The following is a 16,820-nucleotide window of genomic DNA, read 5'->3' as shown; positions in this document are numbered from 1 at the left end:
TAATAATATGGTTAAAAAGTTCACATCATGGTAATACCCATGTCAACGGATGTTGCCTCTTCTATATATATATATATATATATATATACACTAGAATATATATATTCTATATATATATATATATATACACTGTAGAGTGGGTGTGTGTATATATATACAGTCATGTCTTGCCAGTCTCATGCCCATCTGACACTTTATAATGAAGAGAGAAAACAGGAAGAAGACTTCTGGTACCATTTATTTTTCTGTGACAGTAATAAAGCTGCTGTATCACAGCTTGAAAAATACACAGTAATCACTGTATATTACAATAACCGCATAATGCAAAAAGCAAGTGATTTTTCCCAGAAAAAAAAAAAATCTGTTTCCCCTACGACTCTGTTTCTCCCCCCCCCCTTCAAAAAATACCATATACATAATTTCCACCTAAAGTCAGAGTCTCCCAATGCCATGTGGCACATGGAAGCAATGTGGTCAGAGCTTGCAGGACGACACCAGCCTCCACTCCGGTCTCGTAACCAAACTGTGCTCATAGGCCAGCACGCTTTACAACTCTTCCTTAAAGCCTTTCTGTGTCTCCTGCCTGGCTTTGTCTTCCTCACCGGGTGCCAACCACGTGAAATATACCTTTACCGGATCGATGTTCCAGTGTTTATGAAAAGATATGGGAATTTGGTGAGAAAGGTAGTCCCTAGGATAATCCACGGGCCGGGCCTGCGAGAAGAGGAACAGAGGTTTATGCTCTCTTAGCACCGAAAACACTTTTGCTTCAGAATAGCATTTGAATTCATGAAGTGACTGCTTTTCTTCAATATTTGATATTGGCTATGAGAATCTAAAAGCAAGCAAGAAAATCTTTTCCACCACCCTCCCTCTGACTCCAGGCTCCCTGCTTTTGTATCTCCGATTACTTAAATATTCCAAATGCACCACTTTTTGCTTCTGTGTTCCACAGACCTCTAGGAGATCCCTCAACCATGATAAATATAAAAAGCTTTCCTTGGTAAGTCATTTAAGTCACTATTATAACGTGCAAAAAAAGGCAGAAAAACTGCTATTTCCCAGGCCTCTCGAAAGAAATTCTGGCCATATGTGGTGTGTGTGTGTGTGTGTGTGTGTGTGTGTGTGGTAGGGCAGGGTGAAGAGTTCTCAGGGTTCCCCTGGCCTGTCCACTGACCTGATGTGTAATTAGGCGTAAGTCTCTCAGAGTAGGAAAATGTGGAGCTCATCAGGGAATCAGGGAGAAGGATAAAGTATCTCAATGCTCTCTTCCTATCTAGATGTCTCGTCTGACTGCAGAAATGTGAAGAGACACATTGAATAACTGGAAACAGTTTGCAAGAGAGCCAAAAAAACTTTTTGCATTGTCATCGTTACAATATCCTCTAGAACTTAACAAAATGATGTTTAAGCAGAATCAGACATAGCCTAGAATGACTGAGATTGAAGTAACCTAGCAGCTATGGAAGGAAACTGAAACCAGATACTATTTCGTTTACTCTAAACAAAGTATCCACCTGCTCTCAAGGCTTATTTACAGATTTATATCGCCCATCTGTGTTATACAGTCACTCACTGGGTTATCAATACTGAAACAGTCTTGGCTTTATTAAACCCAGATAGGATACACTTTTAAAATGTTTCATTTTTTTATTTTTGAGAGAGCACAGCAAGAGGGGTGGGGTAGAGGCTGCGGGGGGGGCGGGGCGGTGGGGGCAGAGGATCTGAAGCAGGCTCTGCACTCACAGCAGAGAGTCTCATGCTGGGCTCCAGCTCACGGACTGTGAGATCATGACCTGAGCCAAAGTCAGATACTCAACCAAGTAAGCCACCCAGAGGTGCCCCTAAGATACATTTTAAAAACAAGTCTTCTCTAGGCTAAAATTTTATTATATTCTGCTTAAAATGCCTGATATGAATACTTAAGTAAACTCTCTTAAATGGTTTACAGAATACCCTCATTAAATTTTATCTCACTCATTCAACCCTTGAGACAACCTTGTGAGATGATCAGGGATTTGTCACCAATTTATAGATGAGAAAACAGAGCTCACAGAGATTGTAACTTTCTTAGGGTAACTTGACAAGCCAGGAATGGAACGGGGGTGAGAGCAGGTCCCCGGCTCAGATCCTAGTCCAGCGTCCTCCCAGGGCAGTGCGGCTGGTCCTCATTCCGTTGTGCCACAGGCTGGGCACATCAACAGTGCCTTTACTGCCCTGGCCTCCTTGGGAGGCTTTATTCAGGAATGGCACAAATATTCCACTCACATGAGGGTTCAAACAATAGTATCTGCAAAGAAGCCTTCAAAATAATGTGAAGGGGGAGGGGCACCTGGGTGGCTAAGTCGGTTGAGCGTCCGACTTCAGCTCAGGTCACGATCTCGCGGTCCGTGAGTTCGAGCCCCGCGTCGGGCTCTGGGCTGATGACTCAGAGCGTGGAGCCTGTTTCCGATTCTGTGTCTCCCTCTCTATCTGCCCCTCCCCCGTTCATGCTCTGTCTCTCTCTGTCTCAAAAATAAATAAACGTTAAAAAAAAAAACCAAAATAATGTAGGGGGAGAACTTCCATACCAGCCATTGATTGTGCTTTAAAAATTCTAAGTGCTCATGGGGTTAAAAATCTAAGAAGGAAATTTTAAAGGAAGAGGGAAAACAAAGACAAATATACATACTGGAATAAAGTCTAACAGAGGTGAGAAAGTTTTGAATATTAGCTGAGGGGATTCATATATGATGTTTACTTGCAAGGCCTTCTGAGAGTTTACTGGCGTGGAAGAAAACTCAGGAAAAACATACTCTCAGTTCAATTCTCAGATAACTCCACAGTTGTTGATGGTCCCAGAAGAAAGAAAGAAAAACAGTGGAAACAACTCTTGGCTCGTTTTTCACATTTAAAAATGAACTGTTAGAGACACAAATGCATCTCATAGGAAAAAAATTAATCCATAATATCTTTCCCTGTATTCATGCAGATTTCAGAAGTGATTGCATTTGTATCTTAGGGGCCATGGATACGAGTGAAGGGCTGGCTTACAAAGTTATTAGAATGGGCTAATCATTTCTCGAAAATGCAGTTATGAAAAACAACAAAACAAAACTAGAAAAGTGAAAAGAGGCATCTGTAACACCGAGAAGTCTAGACGGACTCTAAGAATCACATCTCGTTGCTCAAAATGCCAAAAGGAAGTACCAAACAGTCAGGGCCAGGAGTGTGGGAGGAGGCCTTAGGAACAGACGTGGAGCATGATGGGAAGCTGTGCACAGGGAGAGAGAGGGCTTAAACTGCATGAGAAGGACAAACTTGGGGTGAAATCAAAATTTAATCTGTAAATATTAGAGCACACTGAACACCAATAAATGGAGATTAAAATTGTATTTCTTCAAACACATTTTTATGGCTATATTGACATATGATTTACATATCATACAATTCACACACAGTAACAGTAGCTTGAAAATTTTTAGTAAACGTCCATATTTAGGCAACCACAAATCCAGTTTTAGAAGGCTACAATCATTCTCCCAAATTCCCTGGCATTCATTTTAAGTCAATCCTCACCCCTACTGGCAGCCGCAAGAAACCACTGATTTGCTTTTTCTTTATAGTACTGCCTTTTCTAGAAATTTCTTATCAGTGGAATCATATACCACGAATGTTTTGTGGCTGGCTTCCTTCACTTAGCACTGCTGCATGTATCATAGTTCATTACTTTTATTGTGAGCAATATTACATTGAGTGGATATACCACACAAACAACACACAGTGATTATCACGCAGCTTTCATGGGTCAGGAGTCTGGGCACAGCTTAGCTGGGACCTCTGCTTCACGGTCTGTCACAAGAGTGTAATCAGGATGTCAGCCCAGACTCTACGATCTCATCAGAAGCCTCGACTAGAAGAAGATCCACTTCCAAGCTCACTCTGGGGTTACTAGTAACGTTCAGTTCCTTCTGGACTAGTGACCTGAGGGCCTCACTGCCACGCCCAGCCCCCTGCAGCTTGCTTCAACAAAACTTGCAAGCCAAGAAGGAAGTAGGGAGAGTCTACAAGAAAGTTGGAGGTCACAATCCCTTGTAACTGAATTACAGAAGAGACCCCCCATCACCTTTTCCATACCCAATGGGCCCACACGCCAGAGAGGGGAATACACGGCGTATGAATGCCAGCAGGAGGGGACCAGTGAGACTATGTCAAAAATTGTCTACCACATATATGTTTAACTTTTTAAAGACCACCAAAACGTTTCCAAAATGAGTGTATTTTATATTCCCAGTAGAGGTCCAGCTTTTCCACAGCCCCACCAACACCGGGAAGAGTCTGTCGTTCGGCTTAGGGCCATTCTAGGCGATGTGATTTTAGTCTGCATTTCCCTCATGACTAACAAGGTTGAGCATCTTTCCACGTGCTTATTAGCCATTCATGTATCTTCGTTAGTGAAATGTCTGTTCAATCACTGGCCCATCTTAAACTCAGTAGTTTATTTTCTTGTTGACTTGCAAAAGATGATTATATAATTCTGGATTCAAGTCCTTTACCAGATACGTAATTTAGAAACATTTCTCTCAGTTATGATTTTTTTTCTTTCTCTTCATGATATCTTTTAAAGAGCAAAGGTTTTTTTTTTTAAGTTTCATAAAGTCCAATTTATGAATTTTTCCTTCTGTGGAGCCTGCTTTCGATGCCATATATCCTTGCCTAAATTAGGGTCACAAAGAATTACCCCTACGTTTTTTCCCAGCAGTTTACAGTTTTAGCTCTTATATTTTGTACTATGGTACATTTTGAGTTAATTTTTGCGTGAGGTATGAGGGAAAGTTCCAAGTTCATTTTTCGTGGGTGGAAATATGTAATTGGTCCAGCACGACTGGTTCCACGTCCCCACTGAAGTGCCTTGGCATCTTTGTGAAAAATTAGTTTACCATAAATGAGAGGGTTTATTTCTAGAATCTCTATCCTGTTCTTTGATATATTTTATATATATATACATATATATGTTTCATTGATATTTATATATATTATATATAATTATATATAAAATATTTATACTACTTGTACCTTATGTTGATTATCATAGCTTTATAGTGAGTTATGAAATCGTTGAAGGGTAAATTCTCCAATTTTGATCTCAAGAATTGTTCTGTATTTGCATACACATTTTAGGATCAGCTTGTCAATTTTTTACAAAAGAAGACTGCTATGATTTTGATATGGATCACACTGAATTTATAGATGAATTTGGGAAATGTGGGGCAATAAAATTTCCCTGAATTTCTGTGCTCCTGTAAAAAAAACCCTTATTAACCCCCAAGAAACATCTCACAGTCCATTTGTCTAGTCAATTGCTCTGATCCCAAAGGAAAGTAAAACTTCCCTTATCTCTTTTTTTTAAATTTTTTTTACTGTTTATTTTTTATTTTTGAGACAGAGACAGAGCATGAACAGGGGAGGGGCAGAGAGAGATAGGAGACACAGAATCCGAAACAGGCTCCAGGCTCCGAGCTGTCAGCACAGAGCCCGACGCGGGGCTCAAACCCAGGAACTGTGAGATCATGACCTGAGCGGAAGTCGGACGCTCAACCGACTGAGCCACCCAGGCGCCCCATACTGTGACTTGTTTAATCTAAAAATCTCTCTCTGATCCAGAACGCTTCATTTAGGCATTCAGAATAAGTTAATTTTAAGTTAGGTGAAATAATAAAATCTATTTTAAGTATTAAAACATCAGCAGAGTAAATTGCCATCATAGTGGTATTGAGTCTTCCAATCCATAAATATGGTCTCTGTCTCTTCGCTTAACTAGATCTTAATTTTTCTCAGAATTTTGTTGTACAGTACACAATGTAACTTCCTCGAAGGTTTATGCCTGAGTATTTTTATTCATTTGGATGTTATTGTGAATGGCATTGTTTTCTTCATTTTTGGATTTTTTGTTGCCAAAACGGTACAATTGCTTTTGTACATTGGCCTCGTAGCCTGCAACGTTGCTAAACTCATCTATTGGTTCTAGAAGTTTGGTCCCGCCTCCGCCCTCCACCGCCACCTTTGGTGGACAGGTGGATAGGGAGGATTTTCCACATACAAGATCATATGGTCTATGGATACAGACAGTTTTACTTCCTCCCTTCCAATTTGTATCCTTACATGTATATTTTGCACCTTATTGCACTGGTTAGAACCTCTGAGTATAGTGCTGAATAAAAGCGGTGAGACAGACATCCCTGCCTTGTTCCCAGTTTTGGTACGTTATAGATTCACTTTATCAGATTGAGGCTTTCTCTTCTATTTTGTTGAGAGAGGCTTTCTCTTCTGTTTTTCACTTTTCTATTTTTGTAATATGAAATTTATTATCAAATTGGTTTCCGTACAACACCCAGTGCTCATCCCAACAGGTGCCCTCCTCAATACCCATCACCCACCCTCCCCTCCCTCCCACCCCCCATCAACCCTCAGTCTATTCTCAGTTTTTAAGAGTCTCTTCTGGTTTGCCTCCCTCCCTCTCTAACTTTTTTTTTCCCTTTCCCCTCCGCCATGGTCTTCTCTTAAGTTTCTCAGGATCCACATAAGAGTGAAAACATACGGTATCTGTCTTTCTCTGTATGACTTATTTCACTTAGCATAACACTCTCCAGTTCCATCCACGTTACTGCAAATGGCCAGATTTCATTCTTCTCATTGCCAAGTAGTATTCCATTGTGTATATAAACCACAATTTCTTTATCCATTCGTTAGTTGATGGACATTTAGGCTCTTTCCATAATTTGGCTATTGTTGAGAGTGCTGCTATAAACATTGGGGTACAAGTGCCCCTATGCATCAGCACTCCTGTATCCCGTGGGTCAATTCCTAGCAGTGTTATTATTGGGTCATAGGGTAGATCTATTTTTAATTTTTTGAGGAACCTCCACACTGTTTTCCAGAGTGGCTGCACCAATTTGCATTCCCACCAACAGTGCAAAAGGGTTCCCGTTTTTCCACATCCTCTCCAGCATCTATAGTCTCCTGATTTGTTCATTTTGGCCACTCTGACTGGCGTGAGGTGATATCTGTGTGGTTTTGATTTGTATTTCCCTGATGAGGAGTGACGTTGAGCATCTTTTCATGTGCCTGTTGGCCATCTGGATGTCTTCTTTGGAAAAGTGTCTATTCATGTCTTCTGCCCATTTCTTCACTGGATTATTTGTTTTTTGGGTGTGGATTTTGGTGAGTTCTTTATAGATTTTGGATACTAGCCCTTTGTCCGATATGTCATCTGCAAATATCTTTTCCCATTCCGTTGGTTGCCTTTTAGTTTTGTTGATTGTTTCCTTTGCAGTGGGGAGGCTTTTTATCTTCATGAGGTCCCAATAGTTCATTTTTGCTTTTAATTCCCTTGCCCTTGGAGATGTGTCAAGTAAGAAATTGCTGCGGCTGAGGTCAGAGAGGTTTTTTCCTGCTTTCTCCTCTAGGGTTTTGATGCTTTCCTGTCTCACATTAAGGTCCTTCATCCATTTTGAGTTTATTTTTGTGAATGGCGTAAGAAAGTGGTCTAGTTTTATTCTTCTGCATGTTGCTGTCCAGTTCTCTCAGCAACATTTGTTAAGGAGACTGTCTTTTTTCCATTGGATATTCTTTCCTGCTTTGTCAAAGATTAGTTGGCCATACTTTTGTGGGTCCAGTTCTGGAGTCTCTATTCTATTCCATTGGTCTATGTGTCTGTTTTTTGTGCCAATACCATTCTGTCTTGACGATTACAGCTTTGTAGTAGAGGCTACAGCCTGGGATTGTGATGCCTCCTGCTTTGGTCTTCTTCTTCAATATTACTTTGGCTATTTGGGGTCTTTTGTGGTTCCATACAAATTTTAGGATTGCTTGTTCTAGCTTCGAGAAGAATGCTGCTGCAATTTTGATTGGGATTGCATTGAATGTGTAGATTGCTTTGGGTATTATTGACATTTTGACAATATTTATTCTTCCAATCCATGAGCATGGAATGTTTTTCCATCTCTTTGTATCTTCTTCAGTTTCCTTTGTAAGTTTCCTATAGTTCTCAGCATCTCAGATTTTGTACATCTTTGGTTAGGTTTATTCCTAGGTATTTCATGATTCTTGGTGCAATTGTGAATGGGATCAGTCTCTTTATTTGTCTTTCTGTTGCTTCATTCTTAGTGTATAAGAATGCAGCTGATTTGTGTACATTAATTTTGTATCCTGCGACTTTGCTGAATTCATGTATCAGTTCTAGCAGACTTTTGGTGGAGTCTATCGGGTTTTCCATGTATCATATCATGTCATCTGCAAAAAGTGAAAGCTTGACTTCATCTTTGCCAATTTGGATGCCTTTGATTGCCTTTTGTTGTCTGATTGCTGATGCTGGCACTTCCAACACTATGTTAAACAACAGCGGTGAGAGTGGACACCCCTGTAGTGTTCCTGACCTCAGGGGGAAAGCTCTCAGTTTTTCCCCATTGAGGATGATATTAGCTGTGGGCTTTTCATAAATGGCTTTTATGATGTTTAAGTACATTCCTTCTATCCCGACTTTCTCGAGGGTTTTTCTTAAGAAAGTATGCTGAATTTTGTCAAATGCTTTTTCGGCATCGATTGACAGGATCATATGGTCGTTATCTTTTCTTTTATTAATGTGATGTATCACATTGATCGATTTATGAATATTGAACCAGCCCTGCAGCCCAGGAATGAATCCCACTTGATCATGGTGAATAATTCTTTTTACATGCTGTTGAATTCGATTTGCTAGTATCTTGTTGAGAATTTTTGCATCCATAGTCATCAGGGATATTGGCCTGTAGTTCTCTTTCTTTGCTGGGTCTCTGTCTGGTTTGGGAATCAAAGTAATGCTGGCTTCATAGAATGAGTCTGGAAGTTTTCCTTCCCTTTCTATTTTTTGGAACAGCTTGAGAAGGATAGGTATTATCTCTGATTTAAATGTCTGGTAGAATTCCCCAGGGAAGCCATCTGGTCCTGGACTCTTATTTGTTGGGAGATTTTTGATAACCGATTCAATTTCTTCGCTGGGTATGGGTCTGTTCAAATTTTCTATTTCTTCCTGTTTGAGGTTTGGAAGTGTGTGGGTGCTTAGGAATTTGTCCATTTCTTCCAGGTTGTCCAGTTTCTTGACATATAGTTTTTCATAGTATTCCCTAATAATTGCTTGTATTTATGAGGGATTCGTTGTAATAATTCCATTTTCATTCATGATTTTATCTATTTGGGTCATCTCCTTTTTCTTTTTGAGAAGCCTGGCTAGAGGTTTATCAATTTTGTTTATTTTTTCAAAAAACCAACTCTTGGTTTCATTGATCTGCTCTATAGTTTTTTTAGATTCTATATTGTTTATTTCTGCTCTGACCTTTATTATTTCTCTTCTTCTGCTGGGTTTGGGATGTCTTTGCTGTTCTACTTCTATTTCCTTTAGGTGTGCTGTTAGATTTTGTATTCGGGATTTTTCTTGTTTTTTTGAGATAGGCTTGGATTGCAATGTATTTAATCATGAAGGGGTGTTAGATTTTGTCAAATATTTTTCGGTGTCTAATCAGAGGATCATGTGGCTTTTATTCATTATTATATTCATATGGTAGGTAAAAATAATTGATTTTGGATGGTAAACCAAGCTTGCATTCCTGTGGTAAATCCCACCGGGCCATGGCATATAATCCCATTAATATATTGCCAGATTCAGTTTGCTAATATTTTGTTAAGGATTTTTCTATCTGTGCTCCAGAGTAATATTGGCTTGCTGTTTCTTTTTGTGATATACCATTTTAATCCCTTTGTTTATTTTTGGAATGATCTTCTAAGTGCTTGCTCGAAGGATAACAATATGCATCTTTGACATACTAGGTTAATATTGGCTTCATAAAATGAATCAGAAAGTATTCTCACTCCTTTAATTCCATCAATGTATGTAGGTTCAAATACTTTCTCTGTTTCTTTTTAAGCCAGTTTGGCTAATGAGTGTGATTCTAGAAATTTCTCCCCTTTCACTCAAATTGTCTAACTTGTTGGCACAATTTTGGTAGGGCTTGTAATGATGTCCCCTCTTTAATTCCTTTTGGTAATCTCTGTCTTCTTTTTCTCTTGGGCAACCTAGCTAAAGGTTTACCAAATCAGCCGATCTTTCCAATATAACTAATTTTTTCTGCTGTTTTTCTGTTGATTTTGCTCTAACCTTTAATATCTCTCCCTCCCCAAACCAAGTCCACCGCCTCTGACAGCAAAGCTGCTGTTTTTTTCCAGCTAGGCCCATACTGGTCAAACTGTTCTTGCTCTCTCCAACCAAGGTGGGGTGCATGGGGAGGTGGAGGCTGAGGGGTCTTCAGGCAGAAAGGCCTCAGAAGGCCTCATATTCCATTGGTCTTACTGAAACCATCACAATTTTTCAGGAATGAATGCTTCCCACTGCTTTTGTTTGTTTGATTTCCAGAGTCCTGAAATGAGTATTTTGACAATTTTGCGCAGAGGTTTCACTGGCTGGCCACTGCATGCTGACATACCCATTGGTGGCATATAATCTTAGAAGAACAGAAAACCATATGCTCTAGACCCTTTGTTTTTAATAAAAGGGTATACTACATATTCCTTGAAGCCCCCTTCTAAGCCTATGATTTCACAATAAACTGACTAAAAAGAGAAGGAGAGTGGCCCAGGCTACTTTGTCTCTGAGACTATTTTCCTAAAGCCCACTTTATCTCTAACTCATCAGGAATCTTAGGTTTTTATCTCTGTGCCTCATATGTGTTTCTCAGTATGAACCAATGCACTGTTTGGATCAGTATTCAAGCATTATAAACGTGAAATAATTTCCAAATCATAGCAAACTCTCTAAAAGAGGCTTAAGAATTAGAAGATATAGTGGTATCTGTTGGGGAGGATAGGCTTTAAGCATATTTTACAATTTTGGAAAGATTTACCATTTATTATGTGGATTAGAGAAATCAAGAGTCCTAAAGTCTGGGAAATGACAATTTTTTTTTTATTTTTAACTATCTTCAAAGGATTTTTTGCTTAAGGATTATTTTCCTTCTTTCTTTTCTCTTTATCATTTTCTTTACTAGCATATTCTTCCCTTGGTGCTATAAAAACCCAAGACTGTCCTATTAACGGTGACAAATTATTCCCCTTAAACCAACAGTTTTAATTACCCTTCCTTTTCTAGAAGTGAAACACTATGACACGGGGTGAGAGAAAGAGCAAGAGAAAATAATTTGCTTCTCTAAGTCACCCCATAACACAACACATAGGCTTAAAATGGGTAAGGGCTCTCAAGGTTTTAAAAGATGGAGAAGTACTGACTGGTACCAAGAAAGAGATTTCGCATACATTTCTTATTATGAAAGGTCTACTTCTATTCTCCGTTGCGGTCCTCAAGGATGCCAAAATGGATTCTGCCTTTCTTGATAATGCAAACATTTTCTTTGCCTTGTTCAAGTTATTTCCTATAGTGCTATTTCTGTCATGTTCAATTTTCTAAATTGGTATGATAGCATTTGCTCCTGGTTACTAAACATGACAACATTTGTATTATTATACCATCAGAACATTCGCTGACCTGATTCCTGAAAAAAACAAAAACCAAAAAACAAAAAAACTACCAAACATAATGCAGATTCCCTTCTCCCAACCCAAATTGCAGTATGGTGAAGCCACTACAGCACCAACTATCCTTGGCAAACATCGTCGCAGACAACAAAAATATATACCCCCAGTATGTATGCTTATTGAGATACTATGCTGAAGTGTAACAGAGTTTAGCCACTCAGCTTAATAGCAATGAAACGAGAAAGCCCAATAAAAAAGCAGCCGGTGGACAGCGTAAAACCTGAGGACAGGACAGATTTACATTCACTTGGTGGCATACACACAGCAGAAATATTAGGTCGTTCGTGCGTATTTCTAGATAGCATTTAATAATTTTAAATGCCACCAATGTTTTAACTCAAAAACAGAGGGGGAAAAAAGAGTAGCTTTTCCCTCGTTCTATATTCAAGGACACTGGTCAAACACCAGTCTGTTTTCCAGAGCTTTCTGTTTTCCAGAAAGCTGTAGATGGAACAGCATCAGCCCTCTGGACAAAGAGATCCGGAGCCCATCCACAGTTCTTAAGACTGTCTCCAAAAGAATATAGGAAGGGAATGAAGTAGGATCCTTAAGTGAGAAGACAATCCCCCTCTCTCCCTCTGAGGTAGAAATAAAAATGTTGTTCTCACCTGATGGAAGAGAGGGCTGTGTGTCACAGGGATTCCCAACCCACTAAAGCACATTCCCAGGACCATATCATCGGGGGCATCATTGCTGTAGCAGCGACACTTACTGGCGAGAAGTCTCCTGATTGCTTCTCTGCTGAAGACCATTCTAGTGGGAAGCCAGAGCAGACAGAGAAAGGGGTTAGAGCAGCTCCTGGAGACCATTAATCTAAATAAAGAAATATGGTTGAGAGGCCACACTCTTAAAAAGACACAGACCTCAGCAGTGTTTTATATCTAATAGTTGTTCGGGGGGAAATGTTTGGTGCTTTCTACAAAAGGAAATTTTACTTTGAAGAGGTGTTTACCTATCTAACAGGCAACTGTATGTCTTCATAGATTTCTTGAAAACGAACACTATACAATGGTTTTTTCTTAATATGCCATTGGAAATTAGAGTAGTTCTTTAGTTGGAACACTCTCAGTGAGATCAGTAACAAAATCCACCAACATTCCCAGCAAGTAGATGGGCCCAAGCACCTTACTCGTACAGGTGCTGACTGACAATAATATCAAATCTACCTGGAACAACCATGCATTGTCCAAGTGATTCCAAGTCTGCAGAAGCATCCTTAAGGTGATTTTGAGAAAGAGAGAGAGAGAGAGAGAGAGAGAGAGAGAGAGAGAGAGATTTGCCCCAAATAGTGCTAGGATGCTACTTGACCTGGTACGTTGGGTGCTTTCCAGTGGAACTCATGCCCAGTCCTGCCTTTCTGTGCCCTCCTCAGATGCTGCGTAAGGCTAGAAACTGTAAAACAACATTTTCCAGTTTCCCTTGCCATCTAAGACCCGGCTCCAACCTGACAATGAGGGGCACAATCCTAAGGGGGTGTGGGGGAGCCGGGGGCATCTGCTTCTGGCTCCGGCCAACCCTGTGACAGACGCAGGTGTTGGTGGGCAGCTACATACAGGCTCCAGCAGAGCAGGCCCAGGGCAGCAGAGTGGTGATTGTGGTCCCACAGCAACAGCGGGGGGCCAGGCCCGGGACTGGCTCAGATGTAGTGTCATGACCCAACAGCAGGACCGGCCACAGCACCCCTCAAGAACAGGCTCCAGAACACGGCCTTTGCTTTGTTCTTCTAGCCTTTGGGGCAGTAGCAGCTTTCTGTAGTTACCAAGCTCTAGGTAAGGGCACCTGCTCTGTTTTCTCCCTCCAGCCCTTTCCAGCCCTTTCCAGCACATCTGTAACAAGTTCCTGCAATAAATCCTCCTCTTTTTAAAATATAGATTGGTCCCCAAATATAGGACCACCTGGTCCTACAGTAGTAATGAATCTTCTCATATGATGAATAATCCAATAGCTGATAGGGCTGAAGGGGCTAATATGGTTCACAAATTCATTCCCAATAGGCAATGACTTCCTTGAAGGCAAAACTGTCTCAAACTTATCCATATATTCCCAGAGCCCAAATACAGGGCGTCGCACACAGTTAAGCATTCAGCAAAATCGGACGCGTCAAACAAGTGGGAACGAAGCTGCCTTTACAAAGACCTTTTTCCCAGGGAGGAGGGAGCTCTGTGGACCAGTCTAGTAGGAAGGAAAACAGGACAAAGACCTTGAATACAATCCCTGATGCGAAACTCAGCTGGGCTCAGTCCAATGTAGCTTAACACCAGTGACCATGTGCTGGCAATGCAACGGCACACAGGACATTCTCTCTGCCCCGGCGAAGAGGCCAGAAGGCACGATGAGACAAGACCAGACAAGAGGAAAAAGCAGCTCTTTAATGAAGACGATACAAGGAAATCGGACTACACAACTAGAAGAAACAGTTCTGGGGGCGCCTGTGGGGCTCAGTCGGTTAAATGTCCAACTAGGGCTCAGGTCATGATCTCATGGTTTGTGAGTTTGAGCCCCACGTCAGGCTCTGTGCTGACAGCTACAGAGCCTGGAACCTGCTTCGGATTCTGTGTCTGTCTCTCTCTCTCTCTCTGCCCCTCCCCTGCTCATGCTCTGTCTCTCCCTCTCAAAAATGATTAAACATTTAAAAAGAAGAAGAAACGCAGTTCTGGGGCTCAGTCAGGTAAGCGTCAGACTCTTGATTTCAGCCCGGGTTACGATCGCACAAGTTTGTGAGTCGGAGCCCCACATGGGGCTCTGTGCTGACAGTGCAGAGCCTGCTTGGGATTCTCTCTAGTTCCCTCCCTTTCTGCCCCTTCCCTGCTCTCTTTCTCTCAAAATAAATAAACTTAAGAAACAAAAAGAAGAAGAAACACAGTTCTTGTGAACTGTACCAAAAGGAAAACTGTACATATAAAAACTCACCAGAAGTCCTCTTTCTCTCAGAGTCCAGTGCCCCCCAGTGACTAGGGTAGCATCTACATGCTGAGTCAATCTCCCACTCACCTACCTGACCCCAGGAAAAGGGTCTATGTGGGGGAACATGCATCAGCTATAAACAAACACTTCCTTAAAACATCTATCTGATGCTATGTCAAAGGGAATTTCCTAAGTAAACTGCACTTGACTTTGAACAATGCAGTGTTTGGGGGCCAGTCCCATGTCCAGGTTAAACTCTGATGATAACTTTTGACTCCCCCCAAAAGTTACCTACTAATAGCCTAGTGTTGACCAGAAGCCTTCCTGATAACATGAACAATAAACACAGTGTATGTTATATGTATTATACATTGTTTTCTTACAACAAAGTAAGCTATGAAAAAGAAAATGTCATTAAGAAAATCATAACGGGGTGCCTGGGTGGCTCAGTTGGTTGGGCCTCTGACTTCGGCTCAGGTCACAATCTCACGGTTCGTGAGTTCGAGCCCCACGTCGGGCTCTGTGCTGACAGCTCAGAGCCTGGAGCCTGCTTCAGATTCTGTGTCTCCCTCTCTCTCTGTGCCCCTCCCCTGCTCATGCTCGGTCTCTCTCTGTCTCAAAAATAAATAAAACATTAAGAAAAAAAAATCATAAGGAAGAGAAAATACATTTATAGCACTGTCCTGTATTGGGGAAAAAAATCACATACAAGTGAACATGCCCAATTCAAATCCATGTTGTTTAAAAGCCAACTGTACTTGTATCCCAATCCTAGCTATAATCGTGTTTATCTTAAACCCAATTTAAGTCAAAACACTTTATTTTTTTCTTTTGCCAGCATCTAGTAGAACGAGAAAGCAAAGGGAAGCCCACTCTTTTCTCCTGGCCTACTCTCTGAAAATTCGGCATTAGTATTTTTTTTTTTCTATTTTTCCCTACTCACACAGAACAGTCTTACATTAATTAGCCACATAAACTAAGTACACATGAGTCCTTAATTACACTTGTTTATTAGCATGCTGATGGGTTATTTCAAAAAGAAGTTGCCCCCCAAAATGGAAAACTACCAAACATATCATGGTATATCTGCTCTATCCTCCAACTTTTAAATATTTAAGAGATGTGATTTCTTTTCACATAGAGCATACTAATTTTAAGCATAAGGAAAACTGAAATGGGAGGCAAGGGCTTGCAGAAGGCCGTGCGCGCAAATCAAGAGCACATACAGAAGATAAAGTGCATCAGAAATGTGCCCGCCCCTCCTGCTCTTCTAGCAGACGGACGGGTCAGGGCTATCTCTGGGTAACATTGGCCCTCAGCCCCTTTCCAGTATGGCTGCCAAAGAGAATGGTGACATCCTGATCACAGCTTCCTACCCAAACAGAGGTAGGTATTTCAGAAAAGAAAATGGTTGGTTATTGAATAAACTGTCTCCAGATACCTGAATGTTCAAGGAGTAAGCAACAAAGTGAAAACCAGACACTTGGATTCAAAGAGGGCAAAGGTCTCATTTTGCAAATACACAATACCTCCACACCAATCACTGGAGTCCACACTCCTGATTCAGCTCTGCTTTGTGGGGCTTAACAGAGACAGTTGAAGGCAAGGGTTTTCACAGACTTACTGACTGTAAACCAGTAAGAAAACAAGAAACGCTTTTCATACTACAACCATGTATATGTGTTGTGTGTGCACAAAACGAAAAACAAAATTTCACAAGACAATACCTGCCCTTACTACGTGTGATAGACTATGATATTTCAATTTTATTCTATTCCATTTTATAGTACACTGTTTTTAAATGACGACTATGATCCATTCATTGGTGTTTCAAGCCCTTAACTGATCCTGACTTGCTATTTAAGAAAAATCATGTTGGTTCTTAAGCTCGATCATCAGAAAGTCTACTGAGAAATCATTTAACATTCTGTCTGCAGCTTTTTTCACAGGTTGATACGAGACAGTCTTGTGATGAATGCTTCTGTATCTTTGTAAAAGTACCATTAGAAACAGAGTATTATACCAGTCGTTAGTTATATAAAGATCAAGGCTCAGTGTTCATGCATTTGTTTACTCATTTATTCACTGTACCTTGTAAAAAATGAGTCCCTCTGCTAGGAAGTAAAGATATAATGAGAAATGAGACACAGGTGCTGCCTTCAAATAATTCATCATTTAGGTGGAAAACAGAAAGGTAAATAGGCAATTAAATGATAATGGGTTGCATAATATGCTATGAAAGTACATTTGAAAGGCATCAAACCCAGATTTGAGAGGCCAGACTAGGCCAAAGGCTTCCAGGAATAAATTATAGCTAT

At 40.6% G+C, this 16,820-nt stretch overlaps 1 protein-coding gene across 2 annotated transcripts in view; it reads right to left on the bottom strand.

Moving 5' to 3' along the window:
• Positions 1–221: 221 nt before the first annotated feature.
• Positions 222–16,820, bottom strand: part of B3GLCT (beta 3-glucosyltransferase) — a 112,291-nt gene continuing 95,692 nt past the window's right edge. Inside the window, exons 14-15 of one of the 2 annotated variants that reach the window (XM_027064639.2) lie at positions 12,207–12,411; positions 222–714 (exon numbers count right to left, since the gene is read on the bottom strand). In XM_027064639.2, coding sequence (XP_026920440.2) covers positions 547–714; positions 12,207–12,411 — 373 coding nt within the window. In that variant the 3' untranslated portion in view covers positions 222–546. The remainder of the gene's footprint in view (positions 715–12,206; positions 12,412–16,820) is intronic. The other variant, XM_053214030.1, reaches the window with a different exon arrangement.

The sequence above is a fragment of the Acinonyx jubatus genome, chromosome A1 (genome assembly GCF_027475565.1).
Source record: "Acinonyx jubatus isolate Ajub_Pintada_27869175 chromosome A1, VMU_Ajub_asm_v1.0, whole genome shotgun sequence".
NCBI lineage: Eukaryota > Metazoa > Chordata > Mammalia > Carnivora > Felidae > Acinonyx > Acinonyx jubatus.
The sequence above is the reverse complement of the archived record's forward strand: the minus strand, read 5'-3'. Positions and strand labels throughout refer to the sequence as shown.